This window comes from Manis pentadactyla, chromosome 16, assembly GCF_030020395.1.
Source record: "Manis pentadactyla isolate mManPen7 chromosome 16, mManPen7.hap1, whole genome shotgun sequence".
NCBI lineage: Eukaryota > Metazoa > Chordata > Mammalia > Pholidota > Manidae > Manis > Manis pentadactyla.
Genome location: NC_080034.1, coordinates 78,196,016 through 78,208,841, shown reverse-complemented (window position 1 = coordinate 78,208,841; position 12,826 = coordinate 78,196,016). Strand labels below are relative to the sequence as shown.

The window sequence follows — 12,826 nt, the reverse complement described above, 5'->3', positions numbered from 1 at the left end:
ATTAAAATTAGAATCAGCTTCCATACAAAGAGGCTACTTTCAGCCTGTTCGATGGCCTGCATTAATAGTATTTTGTTAGTCAAGTTACAATAAATTATATTGGATGAACATTTCTATGTTGGAAGCTTGAGGTGCTAATCCATGAATCCACAGTTTGTACAAAATGGCACAGTTATTTGGAAGGAGTCATACTGGCATAGTGGCATAATTTGAGTGTGATGTGGGTCATTCTCTAAATTCAAGATGTTTTACAAAAAATGTTGGTAGTTTTCTCACTTGGGTATGAATTATGGAGAAGAGAATGGAAGAATTAGACTAGAGCAGCAAGAGGAGAGATTAAACTGGCCACGTGGTGAGCTGGAGTTTGTTAGCAAATAAGGGAATAGTTTTCATATGTGAAGATGAATTTTTCCACTGTGGCAATCAGCTCCCATGTATCTCTATTTGAACACAACTCAGATTTAAGTAAGTAATTTTGCTTACCATTTATATTTATTAAAATGAGAATCTGTGTGCACATACATATAGATGTCTCTGAACATCACCATTTTACTAGACTTCCTTTTAGAAAGCTGCACGCTTTTCATATAGTCAGCATGAAAGTCTTCTGATTGGCCATCATTCAAAGCTTTTTTTTTTCATTCCTTTCTTTCTCCTCATTGTATTTAGTCATCAGAGAAACAGCTATTCTTAAGAGTCTTTGAAACCATTGATTCTTCTGGACTGGAAGTTCCATGGGCCTGGTCAAAGGGATTAGTTTTAAAAAGCCCATCAGATTACTCAAGATACTTTCTCCCCCATACTCAGGTCGGCAGTTGTTGCTGTAAACAGTGTCCTAAACCCAGTTTTGTTCTATGTTCTATAGAACATAGTCTATGGCTACATTCTGTCTGGATTCCTGTACAATTGTCTCTTTGAGTTACTCAGCCAGGTCATTATCTTTTTGCACCCAGGACTTTGTAACTACCATTTTTCAGGGCCAGTTCAGATCCAGACTGTGAGATTTGGGTCACGTGTGTGGCACTGATAATATTGTAGGTCTGGTAACAGGGAGAATTCATCATGGTTTTGCAGCTCTATCATCTGGAGCACAGAATGGAGGAAACAGTAACCTACCTGTGGCGACTCCATCACCATGCAGGGGAGATGGGTTTAGAAGGAGGTGCAGCTCTAGGGACAGTGCCTTTATCATCATCTCATCAGAGAGACCCTAGTAATGTCCTCCCCTCCCTGATTTGCCTGGGATCGGCTCTTCTTCAGAGATATGCCCAATTTTACAATACATAACCTATGTAGCCTTATGAACTGAGAAATGGAGATGCATCTACATCACACTGACACTGCTTACGATCACCTAGCCTGCTATTCTCTTACTGTAGGCCGTTCTTCTGTTTCTATATGTTCTACCACCTCACTAAAACCTTTAGGGTCTGTCTAGCTGTTTCAAGGTAGATAGAGAAGCAGCTTGAATGCTGTGGTTGCCTATTTAATTGCTACTTACCTGTGGGTCCCTCTGAACTGAATAGAGGACCAGGGACCCTTTTGTTGCTAAATGAGCATTCAGATAGGAGAATGACAGTCGTCACACTAGCCCATCCAGTCTGTTTCTGGAGAGGAATAGTAATTAGGAAGTACTTGGGAAAATGCCCACTTAGTTATTATTTAGAGCTTCCAAAATTTTATGGAAGTGTTTTCTTAAAATTTTTTTCAGTTTAGGTATCAGTGGGCTATAAAGAGGCATAGCTTGTAAAGGCTTTATTATACGTTTCTCATGGGATCTCTCAAAGATCTGTAAGCCGATGTGCTAAAAATGTAATTACACTGTAATTTGAGTGTCAGGGAATGATGAGGGTAGAGTGGTGCTTAGGAGAAGAGAATATATAGCATTAAATACATCAGTTTTTCTTGTTCCCAGAAGATTTTTAAGAGGAGCTAATCTCATCAATCCTCTAAAGACTCAGTGACATGCATCACTGAGTTTAAACTTGGCTCATGAGAACATAGCCAGCAGTTCATTCCCTTCAGACTCATGTTTCTGTGTTGTCATATTTCTTACTCATCAAGGTGACATTCTTGAGCCTGCTACTTCCCCGGAAATAGTTTTCAGGGTCGATTAATGTTTGTCAAGGTTGTCCTGAGGGTGCTGGCGTAACTCTCCCCTAATCTGAGCTCCATCTCTTTATTCCTGCTCTCATTTAAAAGGAAAGAAATGCTGTTTGGAGCATGAAATCCAGTGTGAATAGCATGAGCTTCTGTTTTCATTTCAAAATTTCTGTAAATAATTCTGTAAAACAGTGACCAGCCTGGATCAGACGAACTCTGGTGTGAGCAAGATGATGATATGTTGAGGAATGCGGAGAAAATAGTAGAACTTGTTTTATGCATATTTTTCCTCATCCATTTTATTTGTATATGTATATTTTATACTGATTCTGATATGCTGGGACAGTAGCACATGTATATAGTTTATAGATAAACATAGATTTTGGGGAGGTTTGTGCTCAAAATACTTCTGAGGAGTGTGTGATCAAATTTAGAGACCACATTTTTATACCTCTGGTGATGTCATTTGCAAAATGTTTCACGTAGAGTTGGTGAGTGGTCCAACTAATTATTTAATAATATATGGGACATAACTTCTATATAAATTAGGCTATCAGGAAGGAATAGCTAACCTGTGACATTAAAAAATTTTTAAAGCTCTCCAACTCCCGTTTTCAAACTAAGTATAAAGGAGAAAAGTCTATGTGGTACATATACACAATGGGATATTATTCAGCCATAAGAAGAAAACAAATCCTACCATTTGCAACAACATGGATGGAGCTAGAGGGTATTATGCTCAGTGACATAAGCCAGGCAGAGAAAGACAAGTACCAACTGATTTCACTCATCTGTGGAGTATAAGAACAAAGAAAAACTGAAGGAACAAAACAGCATCAGAAACACAGAACCCAAGAATGGACTAACAGTTACCAAAGGGAAAGGGACTGGGGAGGATGGGAGGGAAGGGAGAGATAAAGGGAATAAGGGGCATTATGAGTAGCACACATAACGTAGGGAGGGGCACAGGGAAGGCAGTGTAGCCATTCAGGAACATGAGCTCTTAGAAATGAAATTAGTTATGTACTGTCTTACGTATTTTCTGTTTATGTGGGACCGAATCAGTGTTGATCATTGCTGGCTCCGTGATGCTGTTTGTTTATATCTGTGCCTGAATCTCCCTGATCTTGGCCTCCTTGTCTGTCTTGGTGGCATGGGTGTTCTAAGAGTAACAAATTCTAGGAATCCTGAATATCATTCAGTTTAGATTTGCCTTTTCTATAAGTGTTTGCTGAAGTACTTTCTGGAAACTTGGGCTTCACAGCCTAAAGCTCCCCATTCTCTGCATAGTCCAGTCAGGTACTAAGTACACAAGGAATTGAGGTTTACGTGTTGTTGATGCATCTATGGTTTCTTTACTTCGGTTTTTAGTTTGTATTCTGATGTATGAACATTCCACAGTTATCCATTCAACTATTAGACATTTTGGTTTTGACGTAATGACCATTAGAAGTTCTGCAAGGCCATTCTTACATTTGTTTCCTTCGAGAAAAGAGTGCAGATATGTCCCAGAATGCAAGTAATTGTCAAGGCGAGCCCTGTACTAACCCGTTAGGCCAAGAAATAGGCAATTGTCTCTCCTTAGAAGGCTGTCATAAGTCACTGTTCAGTCACAGCCCCTCCTTTCTCCCTCTGCCCGACCCAGTTGTAACAGTTAACCAAACCCTCCTTGAGTTTCTCTATAGTTTCGTCATAAAGGTACGCATATTTTGATTGGGCTTGTGTTAACTCTTTCATCAGTTAGGAAAAACTCACTTTACTTGGGACCTTGTTCTAACCTCTGAACCCGCCTTCTGGCCCAGACCCCTCCAGTATCTGGGATACATCTTGCCTGCATTTAGGAAATTGTTACCTTCCTCTGATACATCCAGCCTACATTGCTGAAGTTGTTAATTTTCTGCGATGTTTCTTTGCTTAGAAGCTTATTGTAGTTACCCTGTGTATAGTCCTGTTCCCCTAGTGCAGCTTTCAAGCCTTACTTCTTGATACCAGGTGTCTGGTTATCTACTGCTGTATAAAAACCACCCCAAACTTAATGGCCTGCAGGAAGAACACTCACCTTTTATTATCTGTCACACTTCTGAGGTTGATTTGTCTCAGCTCAGCTATCCTTGCTTGGGCCCCGTCAGGCCCTTGCAGTCAGATGTGGGCTGGCTCTAGAACCCTCTTGAAAGGCTTCTGCATTTACATGTCTGGTGTTTGATGTTGACTGTCTGCTGGGACACCTATATGTGGCCTAGACTTCTTCACAGCAGAGCAGCCGGATTCCGTGGGTGTGCGTGTCAAGAGAGAGAGGGCTAAACTGAAGCTACATTAATGCCTTTTCTCACCTGGCCTTGGAAGTCACATGCTACTGGGAGACATCTGTATTATTTCTGTTTTGACAATTATGAATACAGCTGTTATGAACAATAATACATAAGTTTTTATGAAAATATCAGTTTTAATTTCTCTTGGGTGAATACCTAAGATTGTGTTTGCTGGATTATATAGTAGGTATATGTCATGTCAAACTTAATAAGAACTGTCAGACTGTTTTCCGTTTTGTGGTGTTTGCATTCTCATCAGCAATGTAGGAGGGCTTCATTTGCTCTGCTTCCTTGAAAACACTTGATAGTGTCAGTTTTTATTTTAATTTTAGCGATTGAATAGGTTTGTAGCGGCATCTCATTTTGACATTAAATTATATTTCTCGAATGACTAATGATTTTGAGTATTTATTCATATACTTATTAGCCATCTACATATCTACTATGATGAAGTATCTGTTCAGATCTTTTGCTCATTTGAAAAAATTGGGATGTTTCTTATTATTAACTTCTGAAAGTTCTGTATACATTCTGGATACCAAATCCTTTGTTAGAAATGTGATTTGTAAATATTTTCTCCTAACACGTGGCTCATTGTTCCCTTCACTCAATAGCATCTTTTGCAGAGCAAGAGATTTGATTTTGATGAAGTCCAATTTGTCAGTTTTTTTCTTTTACGGATCATGCTTTTAATGTCAGATCTCAAAACTCTGTGACTAAGTTTGACTATGAGTAAGCCATACCTTGCTTTCTTGGTCATTTCTTCTGCTTAGAGCATGTGTCCCATCCTACTCTTCTCATCTCTGAAGGCTCTGAAGTGTAATAACCTTCCCCAACTGCCTTTTCCTGATTAGCATTTCTCCTGTATGCACCATAGCACCTCATATCACCCCTATTCCACAGGGATTATTTTACTCTATTATAGTTGTATTTATTTCCTGAGTCTTCTGCTAGGCAGTGCCACGTGGTCAGTATCACAAGAGAAGGGCCCATCTTGCTGTGCTCTTGGTACATCAACCCAGTGACTCATGCACAGTGCCAGGCATTTTCACGTTCGGATGCCTTTGGACATGCTGTTCCTAATTTCTTGAAATACTGTTCCCTTTTTCCTGCCTGGTTGGCCCCATCTTATCTTTCAAGCCCTGTAGACCCTCCCCAATTTGCTCCAGGCTGAAGTACTTGTGTCTTGCTCTGTCCTGGCACTTTGGACATGCTCCCTATTCAGCATGTCTCCCATTGTGCTGCAGATAGTTTGAACAGGGGTTCTTCCCCATCAGTAGAGTATACTGGGGGAAGGAGAGCCATTCTTACTCATCACTTACCCCTCAGAACCTAGTAACCCTGCCCAGTACTGAGTAGGTACTAAATAAATATGTATAGACTGCATTAAGATATATGATTGTTTCCAATTTGTTTTTAACATTAAAAAGTCTAGGCAGCCAGTTAGGATGGCCAACATAGAAAAGAATAGGAACAACAAATGTTGGCGAGGATGTGGAGAAAGGGGAACCCTCGTACGCTGCTGGTGGGAATGTAAACTAGTTCAACCACTGTGGAAAGCAGTATGGAGGTTCCTCAAAAAACTTAAAATAGAAATACCATTTGACCCAGCAACTCCACTCCTAGGAATTTACCCTAAGAATGCAGCAGCCCAGTTTGAAAAAGACAGATGCACCCCTATGTTTATCACAGCACTATTTACAATAGCCAAGAAATGGAAGCAACCTAAGTGTCCATCAATAGATGAATGGATAAAAAAGATGTGGTGCATATACACAATGGAATGCTATTCAGCCATAAGAAGAAAACAAATCCTACCATTTGCAACAATGTGGTTGGAGCTAGAGGACATTATGCTCAGTGAAATAAGCCAGGTGGAGAAAGACAAGTACCAAATGATTTCACTCATCTGTGGAGTATAAGAACAAAGAAAAACTGAAGGAACAAAACAGCAGCGGAATCACAGAACCCACAAATGGACTAACGGTTACCAAAGGGAAAGGACTGGGGAGGATGGGTGGGAAGGGAGGGATAAAGGTGGGGAAAAAGAAAGGGGGCATTACGATTAGCATGTATGGTGTGTGGTGGGCACGGGGAGGGATGTGCAACACAGAGAAGACAAGTAGTGAGTCTACAGCATCTTACTACGCTGATGGACAGTGACTGTAATGGTGTTTGTGGTGAGACTTGATAATGGGGAGAATCTAGTAACCACAGTGTTGCTCATGTAATTGTAGATTAATGATACCAAACAGAAAAAAAGTCTAGGCATTAACATAATTTAGAGGAACATGTTGGGTAAACCATGCCAGCCTGCACAAGTGTCTGTCATCTTTATGGATAATTTTTTCCTAGAAAAAAATTTTATTTACACCATCCATGGGACATTTAATTCTATTAGTCTTCTAGATTATGAATATGGATCATTTTAGAAAATTTAAAAAATATAGTACAGGAATTACATTAGAAAAAAATTAGTATCACCTTTAATGCTACCATCCAGGCAAGGTATCCTCATCACATTTTGCTATATTTCTTTTTCTTCTTTTAAAAAAAAAAAGTATCTGTAATTGTAAGCATTTATATCTATTATTTTATATGTGGTTTTTACCAGATGCTATCATTGACTGTATCACACAAATGTGCACCTAGAATGCTGTATGTTTTTAAATTTAATATTGTACCTGAAACATTTCTGGTATTATTAAGTATTAGATTCAACTTTTAGTGTACCAGAATATTTCTTTCAGTGTTTTTGCATGTCACAGATAGAGATGATGCTGGTTTACCCATTGCACTGATGTAAAACCTGGGCCTTTAGTGTCAAGCTCTTCAGTTCCTGAAAATGACGAAAGCTGTACTTAGATCAGATCAAGTGGTGGACTCGAATACACAGTAAAGAGGTTCTGAAGTGCAGTCACTACTTGACATTAAATCCATAAAAGGAGATGAGATGAGACTGATCTGCTGTAGTTGCTGAGTGGGGCAGCACAGGAGAGTGCTCTGGAGCCGTGTGGGTGTGATAAGGTGGACTTACCCTCAGCTGCGGGTAGTCGTTAGACACCAGGGGCAGCTGCGGGGGTTTGTTCTGAGCCCTTGGTCAGTGGACAGTGTAAAATGGAAAAATGGCACATGGAACTACCTGACTGAGGCTGCTCAGTCCTTTGCATCACTTTTCTCTGCCACCTGTGCACTCATTTTGCCTTTTTAAAGCAAGTCTGATGAAACAACACACGTGGTTCCTTTAGAGTCTGGGTTGTGACTAATTTGGTCACTTTGACCTATCTTCACTATATGTCTCTGAACATCTCTATCTTTATTTGTAAAATGTGAATAATATGGACCTCCTAGGGTTGTTTTGGGATTTAAATGAGATGCTCTGTGTAGACTGCCTAGTGCTGGGCCTGGTACCCAGAAGCTGTGAAATAATGTTGATTTCAGCTGTTCTTTGTACCTTCTGCCTTTCTTTTCTATTTCAGTAAAACTTTGAGTATTTGCTACATGTCATGCCCTAAGGGTGAAACTGTTATTGTGTCACAGAAGCCATAGAACTGAAACAGAGACTTGGCTTCAAAGAACTTACAGTCTGGGGTGGTGGGAACAGATATTTAAGTAACAGACTATAATAGAAAATGATAAAGTAAATGCTAACTTGAAAGGCAAGCCATGTGCTGGCTGGAGTGACCGGGGTAACTTAGGGAGGAGAGGATGTCTGATACAGGCATTGAAGGATACATGGATTTCATAGCTGACCAAAGCAGTAAAAGATAATTCTGATTGTAAAATTGCATGGTAGGTTTGGTAAGTAGTGAATTGTCTGCTTTTGACTTGAGCATGAGCGAGGGAAATGTTGTAGATCGGGAAAGCAAAAGAGAACGGAGGCAGGTCTCTTATACAGATAGCTTCGCTCCATAGCTGAAGAGTTTGTATGAAACGTAGGACAGAAATACACCTGGGTATCTCATGTATATAATCAGTACCAAGAATTGCAAGGAAGTGCCACATCGTCCAAGCACTGGGGATCCATTTGATGTCACTTACTATCAGACTAGACACTGTCCTTGCTTGGAATGTAAACTTGTCTGACTAGAGAATATATGCCATTCTTGACGGTTAAAGAATTTTTGAAGGAGCAGTCTAAAGAGATAAGACTTGCTAGTATGGCAGTAGATGTATAATTTCTCTTAGAGAAAGTTCTAGCAAACACTGCCATCAGCCTCTTCTCCTTGGGAAATAGGAATTAGAGTGTCTGGAGGAAATTTATCTTCAATTTTTAGAAATTCTGCTTATATAATATTGAAGGTATGTCCTAGAAAATATAATTGTTGTCCGGTGGTCCAAATAGTTCTGGATGGTATGTTTGTAAATAATAGAAATTAACAAGTAAAGTTGAGTGTCATAGATTAAAAATAAAGTGTCAACATGGTTATTGCAAGAGCACTTCATGTTTTTGTTATTTCTGCTTCCAGGGACCTAATACCTATCATTGCTGTTCTGGAATACAATCAGTGGTTCACAAAGCTGTCTTCTAAGGATCTAAAACTGGTAAGTACCTGATGTTGCAGATATTGTTTAGCTTTGTTGAATTTCATAAACCTGATAATTATCGAAAAAAAACATTTGTTGTTCTACCATACTGGTAAGTTGCATTCATGTTTTTTCTTGGAAATATCTTCCTACAAATGATGTGCATGACATTTTATAGTTTATAATGTGAGATGTTTCAGAGAAGTACTTCCTTGTGTTGTTAGCTCCTTCAGGCAGTTTTAGGTGATGAACAGGAAGACACATTAGTGTAGCCTTCAGTACTCAGCTGGCTGGCACAAACTATTAAGGTTACATTTGTACAGCTGCAAACAGCAGATTTGATGTTCCTATCTTGCATTTCATCTCCATGTATCTTCCCTTCCTAAGTATTTAGGAAAATGTTACCAGGTAGCATTGGTTTGTTTGAGTTGTGATAGTTAAGATTAATTTTCTAGATGAGTTTTTGGGCAGATCTATATGTAAACAAAATGGAATCAAAGTGAAATGGTGGTTTTCATACGGCATGGGGGAACCAAAATTTTGGTCTGTTTTAGCAGTGGAAATAGGAAGCTCTGTTGAGGATATTTTGCAAGTTCAAAACAGCCGTACAGACAGGTGCTCGTCCATAGGTCAGCTTTCTGCTGCTTCATTTAGGACAGGAAATAATTTAGATGTCTTTTATTGGCAACTCTCGCATTCAAGCCTCCAATGATCAGAGGTCATTAGAAACTGAGGGGTTAAGATTTCCATATCGAAGAGGTAGGATTTAGGTTGGAACTATAGGAAGTGGAGGGTTGAGATTTGCTAGTGGACATACAGCTGGTTCTCTGCGTCTGCCTGGGGTGTGAGTGGCTTACTGGCTTATCAGGATGAGCAAGGGCTTAACTCATTTGGGGCACATTAAGAGCCAGTGTTATATAGGAAAAGAGTGTGGACTTGGAAACAGAAACTTTGGTTTCACATTCTGATTCTTATTACAAGGCTGTACGACCTTAGATAAGTTGCTTGACCTTCTAGGGCCTCAGCTTCCTGTGTACCTGAGCCTTTGTCTTACTTGTCTCTGTCCAGTGCTTATCGGAGTATGGGGCTCATCATATCTATGCTGTAAAAGCTGGTTTAATTAATATGTGTCATATTAGTTTGTTGAATGAATGGACATAGCAATATAACTAATTTGCAAGTTATTGAGATGAGCAAATAATGTATATAGCAATTCTAACACAGTACCTGCCATATTGAAGGCACTTCAGAATGTAAACTCTTGTTATTATCATTATCACAATCAAACTAGCAAAGAGACTGGGAAATGAACAAATGTGGGAGCATAAATTATGGAAACTGTATTAGCTGAACGGGGAGGATGCGAGGTCAGTAATAATGATGGAACCGGGAGTGGCAGGGGAGCCAAGGGGACTCCCAGGGGACAGGCAGGAAGCCGTGGTGGGAGACCTGGACACAGAAGCCTCCTCCTTGTTCGCTGCTCGCTGAGATGGGGACCATCTGTAGGGCTGGACCAGCAGAGACTGCAGATCAGAGAGGGGAGACACTCGAGGAAGGAAAAATAGATTAGCCCAGGGATTGTGGCATCAGAAAACAAAATGCTTCACTACCAAGTCAGTTTACCTGGCTCATTCAAACATTCACCTAAATTTGTGATTTTCAAAATTTTCAAAATGCAGCACAGAGAGCTCTGAGGGGGTTGTGGATATCCTGCTTTTGGAAATTGTCCCAACTCATAGTCCAGGCATGTGTCCAGGCCATCGGTGCTGCCATTCTGTTATTATTCCTCCCGGGCATCCTTTCCTTTCAGCTACTTTAGACATTCAGGCAAGAAAATATGCATCTAGGCATTTCAGTCCTGGCAAAATAGAGTGTGTGAGTGCTCGCGTGCTCTCTTGGGCGTCCTGGGGTGGAAGGCAGGCGAGTGACAGGATTTGAGGACTGCCCTTACCGTCTTTTTCTGTTAGCTGAGACTTAAACACGAAATACATTTGTATGTTGTTAATATTTGGTATTTTAAAATGAAAAATGGTCTTTGGGATGTCACTTTACAATCTTTTAGAAGAATAGCAATTCTTCAAGTTTTCCACCCAAAGTTAAAAAGAAACAATACTTTCATTTGCTGGGTATTGGAATGTGCTGTTTTAGGACATTTTCTAACAGTTTGAGGCAAAGAATAGCATTATACCTTCTTTGGATTTTTTTAAAACATGAAGTGCATAAAAAACATTACATGCATAACAAAGAGAAGTGACTTCCTGTGAATTCACTGGGCTGTTAAGGTTGCTCCTTGCTCCTAGGACCACCTCCTGTGCTAAGGCGCAAGAGCCACATGTTTATATGCTTTATGCTGATCTTATATGAAGGCAGTTAGCAGCCACTACCCCTAATTTAAATAAAAGGATAGAGGGATATTTTTTTTTAAAGATGAGGTATGCCAAACATGCAATTAGAGCCAAGTTTCTGTCCCAAATTCTCAGCTCATTAAAATAGCAGTAGAACTGGAGTCTTGCTCAACTCTTTCGGTTTTGTAACTTAGGCAAGTCAGTGAGCATCACTGGGTCCTTTTTAATCTTTTTAAAAATGATAAGGTTGGGCCAGTTCCATTGAGTTCTAAAATTCTTTTTCCTTTTTTTACATTTTATTTGGTTTTATTTTATACAAGTTCAGCAGTTATTTTATAGCAATGCTCTTGTTTTTATCGTGTACATTTGATTTTTAAGTAAATGCAAATTCTTTGAGGGCCATTATATTATTTTGTTAAAATTTTTTTCCTTGGTCAGTGAACATACTGCTGAACAGGCATGTGACATTTGGGGGAGAACTACTACGACGGTCACAGCTGTGTGATGTCACACTGATAAGGTGTAGGTTTATATGTGTATCTCTTTAAAAATGTCATCTACAATTTCTGTGTAGAAAACAATTTTTTTCGTGTATTTGGCACTTTTCAAAAAGTAGCAAGAGTAACCTAAGCTTGAATGAATTGTTACGCCTCTCCCCTCCCCATCTTAAAGAAAAATTGGGCACACTTTTCATACATTTTCTGTAATAAATTCTTACTGCAATTATACCCAGTGGGTGAATGAAAGCCCTGCTTCAAATCCCTGCTTTGGGAGATCATCTCTTTGGCTGCCCTGTGAGGTAGCCCTGGAAAGGTAACCGTACTGTGGGTGCTTCCTGGGAATTAGGATAATCCCTCAAAAACACTGTTTGAGTAATCACTTTTTATCATGACAGCACAGAGTAAGGTCAGTTTCCCTGGTTGTATACCGTAAGACAAAGAATTATACTGATAAGGGGGCACCATTTTGAAAATCACCACCATCAGCATCATGTAAATTACAGTTATCAGGTCAGTTGAAATTAATTTTCTCCTCCTTCATCAGTGTGTTGAACATATTATAGAAACCCAGAAATGGTGTGAAAGCAACATTATAGACCAAATGGAATCAAATAAGAATTAGAAGAACTTTAGATGCTGTGGGAGTGATGTGTTTCCAGGTCAGGTTTTCTAAAGGATCCTTGATCCTTGTTACATTTCAGACTGTTGCAGTGATGGTTAATCCACTTGGAATAACTGGATAAACAAACAAAAAAAAACCCTAATAGTTTTATGTGGCATTTTAAGAAAAGAAACTGTTTTGATTATTAAATGCATGGCACACAGAACATGCTTTCTCTTTTTTTATATCATAAAAGGTTTTAAAAGACCCTTAATTGTAATGAGGCTTTAAAATCAGTTTTTAATGTATAAATAAGTTTATGGTCAGGAGCCATCTTAAATTAGTTTGGAGTAAGGCAGGATATAAATATATATAAAAACATTAATAAATAAAAATTTAAAAGAAAAATTATGCACACATCTGCCCCTAGGGCATGACTCT

The 12,826-nt window shown here is 39.3% G+C and overlaps 1 protein-coding gene across 9 annotated transcripts in view; it reads left to right on the top strand.

Annotated features, from left to right (window-relative positions):
* Nucleotides 1-12,826, top strand: part of CARMIL1 (capping protein regulator and myosin 1 linker 1) — a 356,120-nt gene that overhangs the window by 205,951 nt on the left and 137,343 nt on the right. For all 9 annotated transcript variants that reach the window (XM_057493799.1, XM_057493802.1, XM_057493798.1 and 6 more), the window contains one exon: nucleotides 8,882-8,957. In XM_057493799.1, the coding sequence (XP_057349782.1) occupies nucleotides 8,882-8,957 (76 nt within the window). The remainder of the gene's footprint in view (nucleotides 1-8,881; nucleotides 8,958-12,826) is intronic.